Source organism: Lissotriton vulgaris, chromosome 6, assembly GCF_964263255.1.
Source record: "Lissotriton vulgaris chromosome 6, aLisVul1.2, whole genome shotgun sequence".
NCBI lineage: Eukaryota > Metazoa > Chordata > Amphibia > Caudata > Salamandridae > Lissotriton > Lissotriton vulgaris.
In genome coordinates this window covers 51,926,410-51,949,802 of record NC_141694.1, presented here as the reverse complement: position 1 = coordinate 51,949,802, position 23,393 = coordinate 51,926,410, and the positions used below count along the sequence as shown (strand labels likewise).

The 23,393-nt window shown below is 53.6% G+C and overlaps 1 protein-coding gene across 1 annotated transcript in view; it reads left to right on the top strand.

Moving 5' to 3' along the window:
- The window catches only part of CMTR1 (cap methyltransferase 1), a 1,053,443-nt gene extending 1,032,301 nt beyond the window's left edge, over positions 1-21,142 (top strand). The window contains exon 24 of the mRNA XM_086925906.1: positions 20,358-21,142. Coding sequence (XP_086782032.1) covers positions 20,358-20,496 — 139 coding nt within the window. The 3' untranslated portion in view covers positions 20,497-21,142. The remainder of the gene's footprint in view (positions 1-20,357) is intronic.
- The last annotated feature ends 2,251 nt before the right edge of the window (positions 21,143-23,393 follow it).

The window sequence follows — 23,393 nt, the reverse complement described above, 5'->3', positions numbered from 1 at the left end:
TGCATCATCAGAGGGCGGCTCCCGCCATTCCCAAGACCGCGGTGTTCGCCGGGGCAGCAACAGGTTCCCCACTCTTCGAATCCTCTTACTTCCAGGTCTGGCCTTTGCCCGCCCCGCTTAGCTTCGGGGATGGCCGCCTTAGTTTACAGCTGTCGCCCAAGGAGGAGCTGCTTTCTCCACCGTGGGACCCTACAGAGGCGGGTGTGGCATTCGCTCATTCAGTGTCCTTGTCTGTGGGTGTTCTGTGCATGGGTGACCCAGTTGCTCATTTCCTGGCAGACCATCTTTTGGAGGTTCTCCACAAGGGCTCTGGTGGGAGGGAGCTATTGCTTCACTTTGAGGGTTCGCTCCTTTCATCCCTGATGGGGACTTGGGGGCGTCCACCTTCCAGTGCCACGTGACCTGGCATGTCTTTCCGTCCATCCCTCTACCTCCAGTCCACTTTTGCGGCCTGCTTTTCCCTCCCTGCCGCCACTGTTGTCTCCACTGTCCCGGGAGGCCCGCTGGCTGGACTCTTGGGGACGCAACATGTTCGCCTCGACCAGCACTGCTATGCGGGCCTTTAACACCTTATGTGTGTTGGCTAGGGCCACCTCTTCTTTGTGGGACTCGGCTGAGTCCTTGGGATCCGGTGATTCACTGGAGACTGTTCAGGTTGATTACGTCATCATGTATTGTGTGGCCAGGAGCTAGCTGCGTTTATTCTCCGCTCCACTCTGGACATCTTGGAGGTGCTGGGACGTGCCATGGCTTCCTCGGTCGACCTCCGTCACCATGCTTGGATTCGGGGCAGTGTGTTCCCTGAAAATGTTCAGGAGCGGCTGGTTTATCTTCCATTCGATGGCACTCTGTTATTCCATGCCCCGGCAGACTCTGCCATCCAAAGGTTCTTGGCAGGGCTCTGTCCTCCTCCTCCTCTTTCTCCTCCTCCTCTCCACCCCCTCAGTGACTGCTGAGTTGATCTGGTTCTTGGACCTTCTTTTGGGCCGGTTGCCTTTGCTGTGAGGTGTGTTTTATGGCCACTCGAGTCCTCTTTGCTGGGACTGTGGCTTTGTTGGCTGCTGGACGGCCCTCTGTTGACTGTGTGTTTTTGCTTGAGTTATCTGCACAGAATTGGCCCTGAGATTAGGCCTTCTGTTTTTCTCTCGGGCTGCTTGACAAGCCTTCTGCAGGGTTTTTTTCCCCGTGGCTCTTTTGTTTTTTCCTCTGCTGTGGAAGTTTCTTCCAAAGAGGGTTCCCATGTCTTAGACTCAACGTACCCTATGTGGTGTAGTGGTAGCTGTTATATAGCTTGCGCTCTGCTAGGGAGTTCTGGTCGCCTTCGGGCCTCTGCTCTCCATGGCGTTTATGTATGTTGCTGATAATTCTTTAGGTCGTGTGCGCAGACCCCTCGTAGTAGTGTGCCCGGGCATTTCCTCGCCTTCATGCTCCTGTCCTGGAGGCTGGGATGGTACTGTGTTTCTCCCTTTGTCAGGCGTAGCCTGCCCGGTCTTCCTGGGGCCCCAGGCTGTTCTTCCTGCTTCCGGTGGCTTATTAATGCGGAGCCGCTATATCTGAAAGAAACACGTTAGTGTTAGATTCCTTACCTTAGAATATCCCCAGGCGTCAGTCTGGATCCGGAAACTTTTGCGTAGCAGTACCCCTGCGCGTCGGTAGGCGTCGTCTGCAGGCGTCCCCTGCGGCTCCGCGTCCGTCGTCGGCGTCGTGCGCCGTGATGACGTCGCTGGAGTACATAGACGCCGCCTCCGCGCGCTGACGTCAGTTCTTCTTTTTTCCGCGCCAGTGGACGCAGATCTGAAGAGCAGTACTCCGGTCTTTGACCAAGTTTTTCGATTGTCTTTTTTTCTCTATTGTGCCTGATAGGATGCCAGGATTTAAGAATTGCGATGGCTGTGAGCGCACGATGTCGGTCACAGACCATCACCGCCTCTGCCTCCGGTGTCTGGGCCCCGACCACGACGTGGACTCCTGCGTCGACTGCCGGGCCCTTACCAACAAGGCTAGGCGGGAGCGGTCCCGCAAGCTACTGGAGCTCCGGGTGTCGGCCCCACGTCGGGACCGGGAGCGGTCCCGGTCCGGCCGGAGGTCGAGAGAGCGTTCGAGGGAGCGGTCGCGGAGCCGCGCCGAGCGCTCCGGAAGTCGACGCCACTCGTCATCCTCGTCAGGTAAGAAGCACAAGAAGTCGGGGCGTCGTCATCGTACCCCCGACTCCCCCCGACGCTCGCGCGATGCGGCCGGGGTCTCGGGTGACCCCAACCCCGCGGCTCCGCGAGAGTCGCCGGCGCGGCCTGCCTCATACCCTCCGGTCCCTGGGCATGGTGCGACGCCTGAGGAGATCGAGGCGTTCCTCATGGCCATGAGGGCGCTCGCTTCTCCGACGGGGCCTACGGCGCCTTCGGGCCCAGTGCTACCGTCTGGGGGCCCTGGCGGTTCGGGTGTCCCTGCCTCGGCGCCGTCGGGTGCTCCGGCCCCGGCGCCGCCGACGGCTCCGACCCCGGCGCCGCAGGGGCCTTCGGGATCGGCGCCGGCTGGTCTTCCGGCCTCCCCGGCGCCGTTGCCATCGGGGTTACCCCCGACGCCGCCCCCGCGCGGCGCCGGTTCTCCGCTGCCGGTTCCGGCCGGCGGTGGGGTTCCGACGCCGGCTCCGGGCGGCGCCGTCCCCTTACCTTCTCCGACGCCGGACGCGGCGCCGGACGGGCGTCGCTCGACGCCGGTCCCGGCGCCGATGGGGCCCATGAACCCCGAGGAGCCGGTCTTCATCATTGACTCCGAATACGGAGAGGATGAGGAGTACGGTGAAGGTTGGGAGGGGTCCGAGGACCCTCTGGCTCGCGAGTGCCAGTATGACCCGGACTGGACAGGTGACTTGGGGGATGCCAGTGGTTTGGACGACTCCCCTAACCCTGGTTTGATCTCTCCTCCTTCCGTGGCATCGGTGGAGGGAGCTGCCTATTCTGTGGTGCTGATGAGGGCTGCCAAGGCCTTAAACCTTGAGCTCCCCGTCGCGGCCGTGAGGCCTAACATCCTCACCGAGGTCTTCAAACCGCAGTCATGCCCACTGGAGCCTCTGCTGCCGTTTAATGAAGCCTTGTCTGACGTTCTGTTGGGCACGTGGTCCAGGCCCGCTTCAGGTGCGCCTGTTGATCGGAACGTGGCCAGGCGCCACCGTCCTTGTCCGGACGACCCCAAGTACCTGTCTACCCACCCCACTCCTGAGAGTCTGGTGATCCAGGCCTCGACCTCCCAGTCCGCATTCCCGTCGGCCCCGCCCGACCGGGAATCCAAGAGGTATGACCAGTTTGGCAAAAAGGTCTTCTCGTCCATTAGTTTGGGCCTGCGGTCTTGCAACACCGCCTGCCTCTTGGGCCGCTACACCCACTCTGTGTGGGATACGGTCGCGGAGCTGCTGCCAGAATGCCCCATGGAGGTGCGGGCAAAGCTCGGTCAGGCTGTGGCTGAGGGCCGAGATGCAGCGAAATATTCAATTCGGTGTGGTCTTGATACGACCGACTCGCTGGGCAGAGCTATGTCTACGACGGTGGCGATTCGTCGTCACGCCTGGCTGAGATCCGCCAATTTTTCGGCTGATGTCCAGAATACCCTGATGGACATGCCGTTCGATGGCTGTCACCTGTTCGGTGACAAAGCGGACCACGCGCTGGAACGCTTCAAGGACTCCAGGGTCACGGCCAAGTCCTTGGGTCTCTCGACCCAGCGTCAGCAACCGGGTTCGTTTCGTCCCTTTCGTGGCCAAGGAAGGGGCGCCCCCACACGTGCTGCCAGCCACGCGCCGCAACAATCCTTCCAACGCGGTGGCGGCCGTGGAAACCGCCGTGGTGGCGGTCGGGGACAACGGCGGGGTCAGACCACACCTTCCCCCGCAGCATCTACCCCAAAATCCTCCTAGTCCGTGCTTTCGGCCCCATGTGACGCCAGTGGGTGGCAGGGTTCGCCATCACCACGCTCACTGGCGCACGATCACTTCGGACAGGTGGGTGCTGCAAATTGTCCGAAGGGGCTACTCCCTCCCCTTCGAGACCTCTCCTCCAGCCATGCCACCGCAGAACCACCGTGTGTCGGGGGACCACTTGACACTTCTGCAGGAGGAAGTTACGGCCCTCTTGGCCAAGGGGGCCATCGAGCGCGTTCCTGGGCCAGAAGTAGGGCGTGGTTGTTATTCCCACTACTTTCTGGTGCCCAAGAAGGACAAGGGGGGCCTACGTCCTATCTTGGATCTAAGGAACGTCAACGGCTTCCTCCGGAAGGAGAAGTTCAAGATGTTGACGTTAGCTCAGGTCTTGGCTGCTCTAGACCCGCAAGACTGGATGGTAGCGTTGGACTTGCAGGACGCCTATTTTCACATCCCCGTCCTGCCGGCCCACCGGCGTTACCTGCGGTTCACGGTAGGCCAGGAGCACTTTCAGTTTATCGTGCTCCCCTTCGGCCTTACCAGCGCCCCACGGGTGTTCACAAAGGTGATGGCGGTGGTCGCAGCCCATCTGCGCAGGTTAGGGGTTTCAGTCTTCCCCTACCTAGACGACTGGTTGTTGAAGGCGGGCTCGCCCCAGACAGTCGTCCACCACCTTCAGATGACGGCAGACCTCTTGCACGACCTGGGGTTCTCCATCAACGTGCCGAAATCACACCTGTGTCCCTCTCAAAAGCTCCTTTTCATCGGAGCGGTTCTGGACTCGGCGCAGTTTCGGGTTTATCCTCCGGAACGGCGGGTTCGGGATATTCAGGCTTTGATTCCCATCTTTCAGCCGCTATCCCGAGTCTCGGTCAGGTTGACGCTGCGGCTGCTGGGACTGATGGCTTCCTGCATCCTTCTGGTGCATCACGCCAGGTGGCGGATGCGGGCTCTGCAGTGGGACCTGAAGTTTCAGTGGGCCCAGCATCAGGGCAACTTGTCCGACCACGTCTTGATCTCGGAGGGCACTGCGAGACAACTGCAGTGGTGGCTTACGGACCGCGATTGGGTCAGGGGCAAGTCCCTCTCCCTTCCCCAACCGGAGCACGTTGTCGTGACGGACGCGTCCCTCCAGGGCTGGGGTGGCCACTTGGGAGAGGCAGAGATCAGAGGCATCTGGTCTCCGGCGGAGTCCCGGCTCCATATCAATCTGTTGGAGCTGCGGGCGATTCGTCTGGCACTGAAGGCATTCCTCCCCTTTGTCAACGGGAGTGTAGTGCAGGTGTTCACCGACAACACCACCGTCATGTGGTACTGCAACAAACAGGGCGGAGTGGGGTCGTGGACCCTTTGCCAGGAGGCTCTGCGCCTCTGGCAATGGCTGGAACGTCAGGGCGTGACTCTGACGGTTCAACACCTGGCAGGTTCTCTGAACGCCAGGGCGGACGAACTCAGCCGTCGGTGCTCGATGGATCACGAATGGCGTCTGAACTCGGACGTGGCGCAAGGCATCTTTCTGCAATGGGGAGAGCCTTGGTTAGATCTATTCGCCACAGAAGAGAACGCGCAATGTCATCAGTTCTGCGCGTTGGAGTTTCCAAGACGGCACTCGCACGGCGACGCCTTTCGGCGCGAGTGGAGTTGCGGTCTGTTATACGCCTTTCCGCCTATACCACTTCTGCCCAGAGTGCTGAAGAAGATCAGGCGCGACCGGGCCCAAGTTATCCTTGTGGCTCCGGACTGGGCTCGAAGGTACTGGTATCCCGAGCTACTCAGCATGTCAGTCGGTCCCCCGATCCGCCTGCCCCTTCAGGAGGACCTTCTGTCGCAGCAGCAGGGGACGGTCCTCCACCCGAACCTGTCCAGTCTCCACCTCCATGCTTGGAGATTGAGCGGCGGCAGTTGAGGCCATTTGACTTGCCTCCTGAAGTCTGTGATGTTATTCTGGCAGCCAGGCGTCCCTCCACTAAGTCGGTATACGCCTGTCGGTGGAACAGATTTGTGGCATGGTGCACAGCAAAGGCTGTGGATCCTCTTTCTGCCCCTCTTTCGGAGGTTCTTCTGTTTCTTCTTTCTCTTGCCCAGCAGGGCTCTGCTCTGGGCACTATCAAGGGCTACCTTTCTGCCCTTTCAGCCTTTTTGAGGCTTCCTGATCAGCCTTCTTTGTTCAAATCCCCGATTGTAACTCGATTCTTGAAAGGCATCACTCACATGTTTCCACCTGTTCCGTTTGTGATGCCTCAGTGGGATTTGAACCTGGTTCTGACTTTCCTGATGTGTGCTCCCTTTGAGCCCCTTCATTCTTGCCCTCTCCGTCTCCTGACTTTAAAGACGGCTTTCCTGGTTGCCATCACCTCTGCCAGGAGGGTGAGTGAGCTCCAGGCTCTTTCTGTCCAACCTCCTTTCCTGTCCATTCATCCTGACAAGGTGGTTCTGAGGACTAGACCTTCTTTCCTGCCCAAGGTTGTTTCGGCCTTTCACATCGGGCAGTCCATCACCCTCCCTTCCTTCTTCCCGCCTCCGCATCCTTCAAAGGATGAAGAGCGGCTCCATCGTCTGGACCCAAAACGTGCGCTTTCATTTTACATGGATCGCACACGCCAGTTCCGGGTGGATGACCAACTGTTTGTTGGCTACGTGGGTGCGAAGAAGGGACGGGCGGTTTGTAAACGAACCATCTCTCGATGGGTCGTCCTCTGCATCAAAGCGTGCTACTCTTTGGCTCGGAAGGAGCCTCCTGTTGGGCTGAGGGCCCATTCCACTCGGGCCACGGCGGCTACTACTGCCCTGGGCCGGGGAGTCCCCTTGCAGGACATTTGCCAGGCGGCTACGTGGGCCTCGCTGCACACCTTTGCGAGGCACTACTGCCTGGACAGTCAAGTCCGGAGGGATGGCTTCTTTGGCCGTTCTGTCCTCCAGGACTTTCTGGTGTAGTTTTGTATTGGTTCGCAGACCCACCACCGGGGTTGGTATTGCTGGGGTATGTATTCTAAGGTAAGGAATCTAACACTAACGTGTTTCTTTCAGATGAACAAGTTACTTACCTTCGGTAACGATATATCTGTAAGAAACATTAGTTAGTGTTAGATTCCTTACCGAACCCACCCATCCTCCCCGTTCTGCGAACTGATACCTAGGGTTAAGGTCATCCCTTTCAGGGCCCTAGTTTGTACATGGCACCAGTGTTGGTTCTCTCATGGCTCTGCGTCTCCTGGCGCGGAAAAGCTGTGTGCAAAGAACTGACGTCAGCGCGCGGAGGCGGCGTCTATGTACTCCAGCGACGTCATCACGGCGCACGACGCCGACGACGGACGCGGAGCCGCAGGGGACGCCTGCAGACGACGCCTACCGACGCGCAGGGGTACTGCTACGCAAAAGTTTCCGGATCCAGACTGACGCCTGGGGATATTCTAAGGTAAGGAATCTAACACTAACTAATGTTTCTTACAGATATATCGTTACCGAAGGTAAGTAACTTGTTCGTCTGGTCTGTTGCCTTCCGTCTATGGTGAGCTCGCCTTCTTTTCCCTCGTTTCCTTGGGCCCTCTAGGCTTTTCTTCTTCCTCTTTCTTGTCCTGGCATTGGATGGAAGCTCTGTTGCCTTGTAGGGGCGTGAGGTGCTTCGGCCTCCCAGGCCTTGCCCTTGGTTCCTCTGTTGAGAAAGAATGGGTTTCTTCTTCTTCCCACACCCCTCTTGGGGTCGGTGGTGTTCTGCTTGTGGGGGTCCCCTCTGGCCTGGGAGGACGGGGCTCTTCGCCTTGTCCATTTGACTAGTCCTCTGTGGGACCCTCTGTTCTGTCCAAGCTGGTGGGGTCCTCCCGCAGACCCTCCTTCCCCATGGGTATGGCTAGGGTATCTATTCTTCGTTAAGGAATCTGCGGCTACTAGTCTATACCAGATGTACAAGTTCCTTATCTTTGGTAACGATGTATCTGGTAGACGATTCTAGCCGCAGATTCCTTCACGGCCCGCCCTTCCTCCCCGTTCTGCGAGGACCCTTTGGCTTGCCCTTCTGCACTCGCCTCCCGGTGGATGGCTATGATGAGTGCGTGCATTATTTTGCTCTTCTTTGCCAATGTAGAGGCTGGTTCTATAGGTACTCCTGTGCTCCTCTGCTCTGGTTGCTCCAGGATTGAGGCTGGCCTTCTTTCGTACCTCCTTTTACTTCCTCTTGTTTCTGAGGGCCCCTTTGCTACCCTCTGGGTTTGAGTTATTTGCCCGTGCCCTTCCCTGGCTCCCTTGGGGAGCCAGTCTTAAAGTGCATATGTTCTGTACTCTAAACACAATTGGACTATTTAATTTACTTGTAAGTCCCTAGTAATGTGCACTGTAAGTGCCCAGGGCCTGTAAATTAAATGCTATTAGTGGGCCTGCAGCACTGATCATGAAACTTACTGTAAAGCCTCTGGCCTGCCCTTGCAGAGCCTGTGTGTGCAGTTTTAAACTGCCATTTCGACCTGGCAAGTTCACTGAACCTTTCCTTCTATTACATCTAAGTCACCCCTAAGGTAGGCCCTAGGCATCCCTATGTGCAGGGTGAAGTGTAGTTAAAAGGTAGGACATGTATCTCTGAGTTTTACATGTTCTGGTAGTGAAATGTATGAAGTTCGTTTTTCACTACTGCAAGGCCTATCTCTCCCGTAGGTTAACATTGAGGTTGCCTTTAACCTCATCCCTGCGGATGATATGATATCCTTCTCCTGTGCTGGGCCCTAATGTAAATAGGTGTGGTCATGACGAGCTGAGCTCGTCATGAGCATCGAAGGGGTTAAACATCTTTTAACCGTAATTTCCAATTTGAAAGAGATGGAGATTTAGAGTTTGGTGTCTCTGGACTCAATTTAAAATCACAACGTATAGTGAAGCTGGATTTTAAGTTCTAAGTCTGAAAATGGCAAAGTTAACGCCTTAACTGCGCGGCAATTCCGCCGCGGTGCGAGTGTTCTAATGGGTGGGCGGGGCTGCAACGGCCAACCGTCGTTCGCAGCACCAGGGAGGGAGTGCTCCCGTTGGCCGAAGGGAGCACGGAAGGAGTTAACCATTCTGTGCCTCTGCCTGTTTCTGAATACACATCTGGGTTGAGTGACAGCTGGGCTTTGTGCATTCCCTCTAGAGAGTCACAGGTAAGCTTGGGTGTGACATTTACATCCTGATGGCCCATCGCCAGGTTGATGGACCTTCCTGAGCTAGAGTAGGAGAGAGGAGCTGACACTTGCACCTGAATAGGGATGTGCCTGTCCCCACACAAAGTGCTGCATACCCCCCTGTAGTGAGTCTGGATCCAGGAAAGGCAGGCACCCAGTGATCTTCAAATTACTCTTTGACACCTCTCCCACTTCAAGGCACAATTGGTTTTTAGTACTGGACCCCTGACACCACCAAATCAGAACTTTGCTGGAACCAAGGACATTCTACCAGGGAGAAGAGCTTCTATGCTGCTGGAAGGACTGACACTTTATTACCTGCTTTGCTGTGTTGGCCTCCTACCTGCCTAATAATGTGATGTAGGAGGGACTGCCACTTTGCTACCTGCTTTACAGTGTTCGTCTGCTGCCTGCTGCTTTTTAACTAGTGTGAGGTGGACTGGACTTGCTCTCTACATCCTTGAACCCAGGTTTCTCCAAGAGCTTGCTGGCTTGCCCCCTGATCTTCAGGTCTCAGGGCCATCAACTCTGCTTCAGCTGCTGGACTCTGCCAACTGTAAGTCCTGCCCTGCGAAGAGGTGCCAATCCAGCAATCCAGGCCTGAGCCTTGAAAGTGGGTTCTGCAGCAGTTTTCCTGCAAATAGCAACGCAGTGACAACTTTGCCGATTCATAGCCTTCCCTCCATGGCTCAATGACAACGCGGGTCCCGTTGCTGGACTCTGCCAAGTGACTACGACAAATCTCCTGTACTCATGTTAACGTCACACCTGACTTCCTCTCAGACACTCCACTTCATTAGAGCTTTTCTGGACATGGTGCAGTTTTGGCTTATCATCCCTAGCGATGAGTCTAGGATATTCAGGTTATGATACAAATATTTCAGCCTCTATCCTGGATTTCGGTGAGACTGCCTCTGAGGCTGTTGGGTCTCATGGCCTCCTGCATCCTGCTGGTGACACATGTCCACTGGCATATGCAGACTCTACAGTGGGGCCTGAAGACCCCGTGGGCAGAGCACCAGGAGAATCTCTGCGACATACTCCAGATCTTGGAGGGAACTGCAAAAAACCTGCAGTGGTGGCCTTCTCCTGCCAGAGTTGACTGTAGCGACAGATGCGTTACTTTTGGTTTGGGTGGCCATCTGGGAGTTGTGGAGATCAGAGAACTCTGGGTGAAGTCCAAGCTTCACATAAACCTGTTGGAGCTTCAGGTGATCCACTTGGCATTAAAAGCTTTTATTCCTGCAATCGAGGAAAGGCTAGTGCAGGTAGTCATTTAGTACTGCAACAAACTGGGTGGGTAGGGTTGTGGACCCTGGGTCAAGAGGCTCTGCAGCTCTGGACGTGTCTGGTATGTTAGAGAATCTCCCTGGTGGTTCAACAGCTGGCGGGCTCTCTGAACACCAGGGAGGACGAACTAAGCTGAAGATGCCTTTCGGATCACAAATGGTGTCTCCACCCGGTGGTGGTGCAAGGTCTTTTTCAGCGGTTGGGAGAGCCTTGATTAGATCTGTTTGTCACCTCCGAGAACGCACAATATTGCAGTTCTGTGTGCTGGAGTTTCCAAGGCGACTTTTGCTGGGAGATGCATTTTGTCTTAAGAATTTTTAGAGAAGTTCTTGCCTCATGTATGCCTTGATGCCAATAACAGAGTCCTCAAGAAGATCAGGAACAACCTGGCCAAAGTCATTCTTGAGGCTCCAGATTAGACGCAGAGAGTCTGGTATCCCGGGCGGCTGAGCATGACCATTGGTCCTCAGATCAGGTTGCCCCGTTGGGAGGATCTTCTGTCTCAACAACAGGGCAGGGTTCTGCGCCCAAACCTGCGCACCCTCTATTTCCATGCGTGGAGATTGAACGGCAATAGTTGACAGCTTTCAACTTTCTTCCACAAGAGACTAAGGTTATTCTGGCTGCCAGGCGGCACTCCACCCGGACGATATACACCTGCTGTTGAGAAAACTTTGTATCAAGGTGTGCCTTTCCCAACGTTAAACCCCTGTCCTCACCTCTCTCAAACGTTTTACCAGATAAGGCGCTACTGAAGGTCAGTAACTTGTTCGTCTAAATTCCACTCTGCAAATAAATGTCTGCTTTTGAGGAAATAGTTATTCTGATAAAAAAAATCCCTTCATGGATTTTTAGTAGGTAATATTTAGGTCCCTGATGTTGCACAGGCATACTCAACTCTGGATAGATGTTAAAACACAAGGAGCCTAGAAGCTACAGCCTCGTGTGAACGCTTCTTGACCCTTTCCATGCTTTGGTGTTGGGATACTGTGAATAAGGTAATTGAAGTTCAAAATGAGTTAGATCATTTATTTTGCTGTTTGAAGCTTTCACAAGACTGGGGAGCCTGGCCCTCAATAGTAATGATAAAAAAGGTGATTTCTAAAACTTTGTTTGTAACCCTACTGTTGGGGGCGCTCCTTATATTAATCAATGACTTTATTTCTCCACTCAATAGATTAGGACTTAAGTCAGTCCGTCAGCTGTATCAGTGGACCATAAGTTGTAGTAGTATAGACCTTATAGTAAATCTGATTCTTAAACTAAAAAGAGAAAATTAAAAAAATACGTTCTTCCCTGGACTTTAGGGAGTAATGGACTTCTCAATGGGAGAGTGTTGGTAAATATGGACTTTAAAAAACATAAATCTGAAAGAAACAGGTTAGTATTAGATTCCTTACCTTAGAATATCCCCAGGCGTCAGACTGGATCCGGAAACTTTTGCGTAGCAGTACCCTTGCGCGTCGGTAGGCGTCGTCTGCGGCTCTGCGTCCATCGTTGGCGCTGGGATGACGCCGCTGGAGTACTTAGACGCCGCCCTCGCGCGCTGACAGCAGTTATTCTTTTTTCCGCGCCAGCAAGCGCCGATCGGGAAAAAGTGGTACCCTTAGTCAATTTTTGACTAAACTTTTTCGATCCTTTTTGATCCCTTTTCGAAGTCTACACGACTCCGACTGTGCCGGTAGGATGCCCGGGTTTAAACCCTGAGAGGATTGCTACCGACTAATGTTGGTTACCGACCCCCATCGCCGGTGCCTGCACTGTCTGGGCTTCGACCACGACGACAAGGCCTGCCCCGACTGCCCTGACGTCCAAAGCTAGGCGGGAGCGGTCCTGTAAGCGGCTCGAGCTCCGGCAGTCGGCCCCGCGCCGCTTGAAGTCCCGGTCCGGACGGAGGTCGAGGGACCATTCGCGGGGTTGGAGCCACCATAGCTCCGGTAGTCGTCTTCGGGCTCGAAGTCCTCCGGTAAGCACAAGAAGTCGAAGAGGCATCATCGCTCTTCCGACTCCCCCCGACGCTCGGGCGATTCAGCCGGGGGTTCGGGTTACACCGCCCACGTGGCTCCGTCGGAGTCACGGGCATCGCGACCTGCTTCATACCCTCTGGTCCCTGGGCAGAACGCGACGCCGGAGGAGATCGAGCGCTTCCTCATGGCCATGAGATCGCTCTCTCCTCAGTCAGGTTCCACAGCACCTGCGAGCCCAGCGGTCCCGTCTGGGGGCCTCAGCGTGTCGGGTGCTTCTGCCTGACGCCGTCGGGTGCTTCGGCCCCGGCGCAGCCGGCGACTTCGGTCCCGGCGCCGCAGGACCCCTAGGGTGTCCCCCCTGGTTCTGCCTTCGGGCGGCGCCGTCCCCGATGCCTCCCTCGATTCGGTTCCGGCGCTGGAGTGGCCCAGATGGGCGCCGCTCTCTGCGCCGCTTGGAGATTTCTACTTCAACGAACCGGCCCGTCCTTTGACAACCCTGACTATCAGGAGATGGGTGACGAGGAGTGTTGGGCGGGGTCTGAGGACCCTCTGGCACAAGAGTGTCAGTCTCAACAGGACTGGACAGATGAGCTTGGGGATGCCAGTGGTCTGGACACTTGGCCAGACGCTGGTTTTGTCTCCCCTCCTACCGTGGCTTCGGAGGAGGGGGCTACCTACAGTGTGGTGCTGATGCGGGCGGCCAAGGCCTTGGGCCTTGAGCTCCCAATCTCGGCCGTGAGGACTAACCTCCTCACTGAGGTCCTTAAACCGCAGTCAAGCTCGGCTGAGCCTCTGCTGCCGCTTAATGAGGCCTTGATGGATGTTCTTTTGGGCACTTGGTCCAGGCCCTCTACAGGGCAGCCTGTAGTTAGGAACGTCGCCAGACGCCACCGCCTGGCTCCGGTGACCCTTGCTTTCTGTCCACCCACCCAACCCCTGAGAGTCTGGTCATCCAGGCCTCTAACTCCCAGACCGCATTCCCGACGGCTCCGCCCGATCAGGAAACCAAGAGGTATGAGCAATACGGTAAAAAGATATTCTCCTCCCTGAGTTTGGGACTGCGGTCTGCCAACACCGCATGCCTCTTGGGCCGCTACACCCACTCTCTGTGGGACACGGTTGCGGACGTGCTGCCACAATGTCCGGTGGAGGTCCAAACTAAACTCGCCCAAGCCCTTGCGGAGAGTCGAGATGCGGCACGTTATTCTATCTAGTGTGGGCTGGATACCACGGACTCACTGGGCTGAGCAATGGCAACGACTGTGGCGATTCGTCGCCATGCCTGGTTGAGGTCCGCCAACTTCTCGGCTGATGTCCAAAACACCCTTATGGACATGCCGTTTGATGGCCGTCGCCTCTTTGGCGACAAGGCAGGCCATGCGCTTGAGCGCTTTAAGGACTCCAGGGCTACGGCCAAGTCCTTGGGCCTCTCAGCCCGCGCCAGCAAATGGGTGCCTTTCGCTCCTTTCGTGGCCAAGGAAGGGACACCCCACACGTGCTGCCAGCCACGCACCGCAGACTAACATCCAGCGTGGTGGCGGCCGTGGAAACCGCAGTGGCGGCGGTCGGGGACAACGGCGAGGCCAGTCCGCACCTGCCCCTGCAGCATCCGCCTCAAAACCCTCCTAGTCTGTGCTTTCAGGCCCATGTGACACCAGTGGTGGGCAGGGTTCGCCATCACCACTTCCACTGGTGCACTGTCACTTTGGACAGGTGGATGCTGCAAATCGTCTGAAGGGGCTACTCCCTCCCCTTCGAGGCGACCCCTCCAGCCATGCCACCGCAATACCACCGCATGTCAGGGGATTACTTGACACTTTTACAAGTTACGGCCCTCTTGGCCAAGGGGGCCATCGAGCGCGTTCCTGGGCCAGAAGTAGGGTGTGGTTGTTACTCCCACTACTTCCTGGTAGCCAAAAAGGGCGTAGGCCGCCTTTGCCCTATCTTGGACCTATGGAACGTCAACGGCTTCCTCCGGAAGGAGAAGTTCAAGATGCTGACACTGGCTCAGGTCTTAGCTGCCCTTGACCCAGGAGACTGGATGGTAGCGTTGGACTTGCAGGACGCTTATTTCCACTTCCCCGTCCTGCCGGCCAACCGGCGGTACCTGCGGTTTACAGTAGGCCACGAGCACTTTCAGTTTACCGTGCTCCTCTTCGGCCTTACCAGCGCCCCACGGGTGTTCATGAAGGTGATGGCGGTGGTCGCAGCTCATTTGCGCAGGTTAGGGGTTTGTCTTCCCCCTACCTCAATGACTGGTTGTTGAAGGCCACCTCCAGACAACGGCAGACCTCCTGCACCAGCTGGGGTTTTCCATCAATGTGCCGAAGTCACACCTGTGTCCCTCTCAGAAGCTCCTCTTCATCGGAGCGGTTCTCGACTCGGTGCAGTTTCGGGTTTATCCTCCCGAACAGTGGGTTCGGGATATTCAGGCTCTGATTCCGATCTTTCTGCCTTTATCCCGGTTTCTCGGTCAGGTTGACGCTGCGGCTTCTGGGGATGATGGCCTCCTGCATCCTTCTGGTGCATCACGCCTGGTGGCGGATGCGGGCTCTGCAGTGGGACCTGAAGTTTCAGTGGGCCCAGCATCAGGGCAACCTGTCCGACCATGTCCTGATCTCGGAGGGCACTGCGAGACAGCTGCAGTGGTGGCTCACGGACCGCGATTGGGTCAGCGGCAGATCCCTCTCCCTACCCCAACTGGAGCACGTAGTTGTGACGGACGCGTCCCTCCTAGGTTGGGGAGGCCACATGGGAGAGGCGGAGATCAGAGGCCTCTGGTCTCCGGCGGAGTCCCGGCTCCATATCAACCTTCTGGAGCTGCGGGCGATTCGTCAATCACTGAAGGCATTCCACCCCTCTGTCCGGGGGAGTGTAGTGCAGGTGTTCACGGACAACACCACCGCCATGTGGTACTGCAACAAACAGGGCGGGGTGGGGTCATGGACCCTCTGCCAGGAGGCTCTGCGCCTCTGGCAATGGCTGGAACACCAGGGCGTCACCCTGGTGGTTTAACACCTGGCCGGTTCTCTGAACGCCAGGTGGACGAACTCAGCCGACGGTGCACGATGGATCACGAATGGCGTTTTCCCCCGAGCGTGGCTCAACTTCTCTTTCAGCAGTGGGGAGAGCCTTGGTTAGATCTATTCGCAACCGAAGAGAATGCACGTTGGAATTTCCAAGGCGCCACTCGCTCGGAGATGCTTTTCGTCGCGAGTGGAGCTGCGGTCTGTTGTACGCCTTTCCGCCTATGCCACTTCTGCCCAGAGTACTGAAGAAGATCAGGCGAGACCAGGCCCAAGTCATCCTTGTGGCTCCAGACTGGGCACGAAGATACTGGTATCCCGAGCTACTCAGCATGTCAGTCGATCCCCCGATTCGTCTGCCTCTTCAGGAGGACATTCTGTCGCAGCAGCAGGGGACAGTCCTCCACCCGCACCTGTCCAGTCTCCACCTACAGGTGTGGAGATTGAGCGGCGGCAGTTGAGGCCATTTGACTTGCCTCCTGAAGTCTGTGATGTGATTCTGGCAGCCAGGCGTCCCTCCACAAAAACGGTATACGCCGGCAGGTGGAACAAATTTGTGGCATGGTGCACAGCAAAGGCTGTGGATCCACTCTCTGCCCCCCTTTCAGAGGTTCTCCTCTTCCTTCTTTCTCTTGCCCAGCAGGGCTCTGCTCTGGGCACTATCAAGCGCTACCTCTCTGCCATTTCAGCCTTCTTAAGGCTTCCTGGTCAGCCTTCTCTTTTCAAGTCCCCTGTTGTAAATAGATTCTTGAAAGGCATCACACACATGTTTCCTCCTCTTCCCTCAGTGGGACTTGAATCTTGTTCTAACGTATCTAATGTGCCCTTCCTTTGAGCCACTTCATAACTGTCCTCTTCATCTTCGGACTCTGAAAACTGCATTCCTGGTGGCCATCACCTCTGCCAGGAGAGTGAGTGAGCTCCAGGCTCTATCTTCTAAACCTCCTTTCCTCTCTGTCCATCCATCCAGATAAAGTTGTTCTGAGAACTCGTCCTTCTTTCCTGCCCAAGGTGGTCACAGCCTTTCATATCGGGCAATCCATCACCTTGCCCACCTTCTTTCCGCCTCCCTCGAAGGAGGAAGAGAGGCTCCACCGTCTGGACCCAAAACGTGCACTCTCCTTCTATCTAGATCGCACACGCCAGTTCCGGGTGGATGACCAGCTCTTTGTTGGTTACGTGGGCGCTAAGAAGGGACGGGTGGTGCACAAGCGGACCATCTCTCGGTAGGTTGTCTTGTGTATAAAGGTTTGTTACTCTTTGGCGAAAAAGGAGCCTCCTGATGGGATGCTCGCCCATTCCACTCGGGCCACGGCGGCTACTACTGCCCTGGGTCTGGTAATCCCCTTGCAGGACATTTGTCAGGCAGCTACGTGGGCCTCGCTGCACACGTTTGCTAGGCACTACTGCCTGGACAGCCAAGTCCGGAGAGATGGCTTTTTTGGCCGTTCCGTTCTCCAGGACTTTCTGGTGTGATCTTGGTTCGCAGACCCACCACCGGGGTTGATATTGCTGGGGTATCTATTCTAAGGGAAGGAATCTAACACTAACCTGTTTCTTTCAGATGCATCACGGGTGCCGAATCCCTTGCTTTCACCCTTTCCCTGTCACCTCAACAAGCTGTCAAAGGGCTCTTAGTATATAGACCTCCGGGACCTGCGGGGTCCTTTTTTGAGGAACTCCAGCAAGTCATGTCTGCATTAGTCTTGAGATCTGAGCGGTGTTTACTGGCGGGAGACTTCAACTTCCATATGGAAGATTGTCAAGATCAGGATGCTATTAAGTTGCTTGATGTCACGTCTGCCTTGGGCTTGCTCCCCTATCTCTCTGGCCCGACCCACGACAAAGGTCACACCTTAGACCAGGTCTTTTCTACTTTACCTATTGAGGTCACAGCACTTTTGCCGGTATTATGGTCCGACCATCGGCTTGCCCACTTCTAAATATCTGGCACTGAGAAACCAGCAATTTCTGCCTTGAGACAGCAGGGAAGTAATTTCAGGGCGTATCATCGGGTGACCCCAGATCTGTTAGCCCAGGCCCTGGTGAACCATCCTGTGTCCTACACTGGTGATCTGGATAATGACCTTGAAACCCTGCAGACCTGGCTCTTAGCTAGATTAAATGATTTTGCCCCCCCCACAGCCCTCCCGTTCCGGGATCAAACGGGTTTCGGCCCCTTGGTTTACAGTGGAGCTGGCCCACTCCCGTAGGCAATGTAAAATCGCCGAACGGACGTGGAGAGCCCAATATGACGCCGAGGCAAAACGGACGTACAAATCTATGATTAAATCCTATCATAGGCTTGTCCTACAGGGAAAGAAATGCTACTTCGCTCAGAGAATAGAGGAAGCAGACAACTCCTGTAAGGAGATTTTTTCGATCGTAAGGGAATTTACTTCCCTGCGATCTAATTCAGTACAGGAAGTACCGGCTGAGAACTGGGCGGACACCATTGCTAACTTTTTTACCACCAAAATTAGGCAGATTCAAGATTCCTTCCCTTCGAGACCGTTAGTCGATCTCGTGACCCTGCCGGAAGAGCCAGTCCATTTACACACTGCTGGCCCCGTCCTGGTGAACTTTCCGCCTCTCACGATATTTTTATTTTTTATGTTCTTGTAAAGCGCCTGAATAGGCCCCCGAAGGGGTATCTCCTCATCCCTAGCAACTATGAAGAATCTTAAATCCGGCTCACCACACGACCTCTGCCCAGCGAAATTTTTAGCTAAAATGGCCGACGTTATCAACCCCATAGCCAACCCTATTCTGAATCTATCTCTAAGTCAGGGAGCCTTACCACATTCCTGGAAACAGGCCATGGTTATTCCTCTCCTTAAAAAGCCTAGCCTTGCCTCAGAAGTCCCGGCCAATTACAGACCTATCTCGCTCCTCCCAGCACTCACTAAAATCCTGGAGAAACATGTCCATAGCGTGCTCTCCAACTTCCTGGAGTCGAATGAGCTCCTCCACGCGTCTCAATCAGGTTTTCGACCTAACCTAAGCACTGAGACTGCGCTCCTGGAGGTTACAAAATTGTTAAGGAGTCGCTGGATGTTGGAGGCAGGGTGATGTTAGTAATGTTAGACCTGTCGGCGGCGTTTGACACCGTCCCCCATGAGGATCTCCTCACAAGACTACATGACATCGGTCTAAGGGGGATGGTGCTCAACTGGTTTCGTTCTTTTCTAGCCAACCGCCGACAAACGGTCTGGGTCCCCCCGGGATCTGCCGAAATGTCGCATTTGGGAGTCGGAGTTCCTCAGGGCTCAGTACTGACCCCTACTCTGTTTAACATCTTTATGACCCCTCTGGCGGCATTGGTGGGGTCCTATGGGGCCCAGATCGTCTCATATGCTGACGACACCCAGCTTCTTTTCACCTGCCGTAAGAGCGAAGAATTCGATGGGGAAAGTATCCGCGAGTGCCTTGGGGCTGTTTTTAATTGGTTCCAACTGAACAGCCTCAAGTGTAACTCTGATAAATCCGAGATACTTTTCTTTGGATGCCCATCGGAACCAAACTGGCATGATTGGTGGCCTGCCGACATGTACCCCCCTGCTCACTCTTCTGAGTGGGCTAAGAACCTGGGCATTAAAATTGACAACAGGTTGTCGCTCAAATCCCAGGTGTCGACTCTCACAGGAACATGTTTCGGCATCCTCAGGATGTTCCGAAAGTTCTTTCCGCTGCTTTCTGAGGAACATCGGAGAATAACTGTCCAGGCCCTCATTGGATCCAGGCTGGATTACGCCAATATCCTGTATCTGGGTCTTCCAGAATACCTCTTACAGCGTATGCAGTTGACCCAGAATGCAGCTGCACGAGCCATTTTTGGGCTGCATCGTCGAGCCAGTGCCTCGAACCTGTTGCAAACCCTACACTGGCTCCCCATACGGAAGAGGATAATATTTAAAGCCATGACTTTAGCTCATAAGGCCTTACACGCCACGGGTGCCAAATACCTACAAAAAAGGCTGACCTTTTATCTGCCGACACGATCGTTAAGATCAGAGTCTCTGGCACTCGCAGTAGTCCCCCGCATAAAGAAAGCTCGTGTTGGAAGACGGTCTTTTAGAATGCTGGCCCCCCAATTGTGGAATTCTTTACCGCTGTCCCTGCGATCCACTCCCAACTTACTCACTTTCAGGAAGGGTTTGAAGACCTGGCTTTTCACAGGCTAGAGTTTTTCTTTTAGTCTTCTCCTCCGGGTCTGCCTTTTTTTTCTGTATTTTTGTTATGTTTTCCCGTTTCCTCTTCTGGGTCTGGAGCACAAAGCGCCGGGACACTCCTTTGGAGTAGCCGTGCGCTATAGAAGTCCCATTATAACATAACATAACAAGTTACTTACCTTCGGTAACGATATATCTGTAAGAAACAGTAGTTAGTGTTAGATTTCTTACCGCCCCACCCATCCTCCCCGTTCTGCGAACCGATCTTGGGTTAACGACATCCCTTTCAGGGCTCTAGTTTCATGGCACCAGTGTCGGTTTCTATCATGGCTCTGCGTTTCTGGCACGGAAAGCTGTGTACAGAATTGACGTCAGCGCGCGAGGGCGGCGTCTAAGTATTCCGACGACGTCATCCCGGCGATCACGACGCCGACGACTGACTCGTAGCCGCAGACATCACCTAGCGACGCGCAGGGGTATTGGTGACGAAAACTTTCCGGATCCAGTCTGACGCCTGGGGATATTCTAAGGTAAGGAATCTAACACTAACTACTGTTTCTTACAGATATATTGTTACCGAAGGTAAGTAACTTGTGCATATAGCACTGGAGGAAAATGTGGCACTCTAGCAACCACTTCAGTTAACCCCAGTTGTAGGATTTGTGCAGTACAATAAATTGTGACTGTTTGACACCTGTTGCTATGCAAACTGTTCGTAATGTGTCCAAAGTTGTGTCTGAAGCATTCATTTCCTTGATCCCATTACTCTGTGCTTTCTAGAAGTTACTACTTCAACTCTGAAAGAATGTATTTATTGTTTTCACTAGCCTTTCTTTCTTGTATTTCAGCATTTGCTTTGGAGAGCGTCTCTTCTGGGAGTGGGGAGAAGGTGTTCGACTTCATGACTCTCAGAAGCACGATCCAACTTCAGATAAACCCTCCAAGGACAGAGTCTTGGCTTTTATTCACGAACACCTAAACAACTGAGCCGAGGTCTGCTTGGGACCACACAAGGTCTTCTCCTCCAGCAAACAATGCTAGTCTTGGAGAAATGGGAAAGCATTGGTATCTTTTAGCAGTTCTGCGGAACTGACTCTTGACTCACACGGAGGAGTATAGGTGGTTTAAAAGACTCTAGTGAGAGCAGTGTGTGCTGTATGCAAAATGGAAATCCAAAAATGGCCTCTGCAGCAGGTCGTGAGGGGAGTCCCATGTCTCATGGCTTCAGTAAAAACCACTTCCAGAGGATTTTCCGCTTGATGACCTTAAAATGGGTCTAGACTTCTGTGTGACAACTAAGAGACATTTTTGATGATGCATAACTTAGGTCGCTCTGTCAGTTTTTCTTTTAATTATTGGTCTGTGATGAAGGTCATCCCCTTTTATACCCCTGTGTCCAAAAGAGGAGAGAAAAAGACATTACTGTGTGAATGATGCTGATTAGAAAGAAGAGGCCAACATGATGCATTGTGGTTTGCCTGCCCACACATTTCAGCCCGGGTGAAGTTATAAGCTGACGGCATTGTGAAACCTACAACACATTATCATACTTCCATAGGAGTACTTGCCAGAGGAACTAAAAAGATTAGAGTGACTTCTTCACTCTCTTTAAATAAAAGATAAAAGCCCCTTATTTATGGATTTGAAATCTGAATCTTTTTTGCACTATAAGTGTTTACTTATTCCGTAGTACATAACGTGTCTGCTTTTCATTGTACACTTTTTTCTGCTAGTGGTTGTGTTTACAAATTCAGTTTTGACTGCAAGAATTTGAAAAGCTATTTGCAAGTGATGTTTGTATTTTTAATGTTGCCCCTTGCGAAACCCTGCACTTACTCCGGGATTGTTTCGGCGTCATGCCTTTTTTTTTGTTCAACTAAACCACCATGGTATATGAAATACACAGGCTCACTTTGTTAAATACAGTTTTCAGACATTGGTATCTTTAAATTGCATGTTTTGGGGTGAATAGCTTAGAAAGAAGACTTTCATTTGATCCTCCTGTTTGGCCACCTGCATCTGAAATTTTCTTTTCACTTCAAGCAACCTTAATTCCTCATCCTACCACAAAAGTGCTTGTGGGGTGCAGGAGGGTAAATGCAGCATGTAGCAGGTGTATGACCGGATTGCTTTCCAATAGATAACATCATCATGTAGCAAGTGTGCTTAGTGTTAACAGAACACTGGTTTAATAAGCAGCAAGATTGTTCTTATTGTATCACCCATATGATCTCTATATATGTATAGGTTCTATTTCTTTAACATAGATATGTGTGGTAGTAAGACATATGTACCAATTCTTCTTGCTTGCCATTCCAACTCCCTATGCTTCACTTTCTTCCTTGAACCGCTACATATCAGACCTCTTGTGCTATTCTTGCGTTTTCTTTGGTCATACCTTTGGTTTTTGCACGCCTTTACACACACATACTTGTCTGTAATGCTGCAGGCCTGATAGCCTGGGGGTGACTGTAAACTCTAGAACTTCCTTCTAAAGTTTGCTTATTCAGTGCTTCTCCATCGTAGCAATTTCCTCCCTTCTGCCCTTAGTTGCATTTTGTGTAGAAAAACAGAGGTCTTTGAGGCCTCAAACACAATTGTACAAAAAGTACAAAAGACAGGGGAATACAGGACAAAACACAGGAGATGGGCGAGCTTCTCACAAGGGAACTTCAATAAAGCCCTCTTACAGGGTGGACCGGAGATTGATTAGGCCTGTGATGCCTTAGATAGGCGCATTACGGAGGCACTGGATAGTTGTGCACCCTGGGCCGCCAAAGCGTCCAGAAGGCAAGCAAAATCGGACCTTGGTTTGGAGATGAGCTTAGAAGGGCAAAAGCGGCCTGTAAACACCTGGAACGGCGATGGAGAAGGGACTTCTGGGTCCCGAGTTTGAATGTGTATAAAGTGAGTCTCAGGAGCTACCATGCCCTCATTAGGAAATCGAGAGCCTCCTACTATAAGGAGAGAATTCAGAGTGCTGACAACTCAATAAAGGAGTTGTTTGCCATTCATAAAGAGCTCTTCTGTCTGGCCAATATCGCTGCACCTATATAGGCTCAGTGGAATCCTGCGACCGGGTGGCAGAGTTTTTTTGCCAAAAAGTTGAGAAGATATATGCCACCTTCCTGGTCTCAGCAAGCGCTTGGCATGCTGAGGATGCGGCCCCTGGTAACATAAGAGGAGGAGAAGGGCTGGACACCTTCACCATTCCTGACCGCAAAAGCTTAATAAAGATAGCGAGCATCATTAAGTCTGATTCCTCCAGAGATCTGGCTAGGCCGGGGGTGCTGAGAGAGAGTATGAAGTGCCTTGAACCATATATAAGGCATCTGTTAGATCTCTCCTTTAGTTCAGGCACTTTGCCTAAGAAATAGAAGGAGGCAGTGATCTTACCGCTGAAAAAGTAGCCGAATGTTAGCGTGGACCAGCTAGACAATCTGCGGCCTATCTCCCTACTTCCATACCTTTCAAAAATTGCAGAGAAGGTAGTGAACAATCAGTTAACTGCTCATATTAACAAACATAGCCTTCTCCACCCCACCCAGTCCGGTTTCCGAGCATTGTATTCCACCGAATCGGCCCTGCTCCTTTCCACTGAGACTATTAGAATGTACGTTGATGAGGGACGGACGGCGGCCTTAATCTTATTAGACCTAAGTGCCGCCTTCGACCTGGTGGCCCAGCACACGTTGCTACAATGTCTCAGAAAGGGAGGAGTGGGTGATAAAGCTCTGGAATGGATTCAATCTTTCCTGCGGGACTGCAGTTTTCAGGTAGCACCCCATCTGTTGAAGAGCATCAGGTTGAAACAGGGGGTGCCTCAAGGATCTACACTCAGTCCGGCGCTATTCAATCTTTGTCGCTCCTGTGGCAGAGATTGC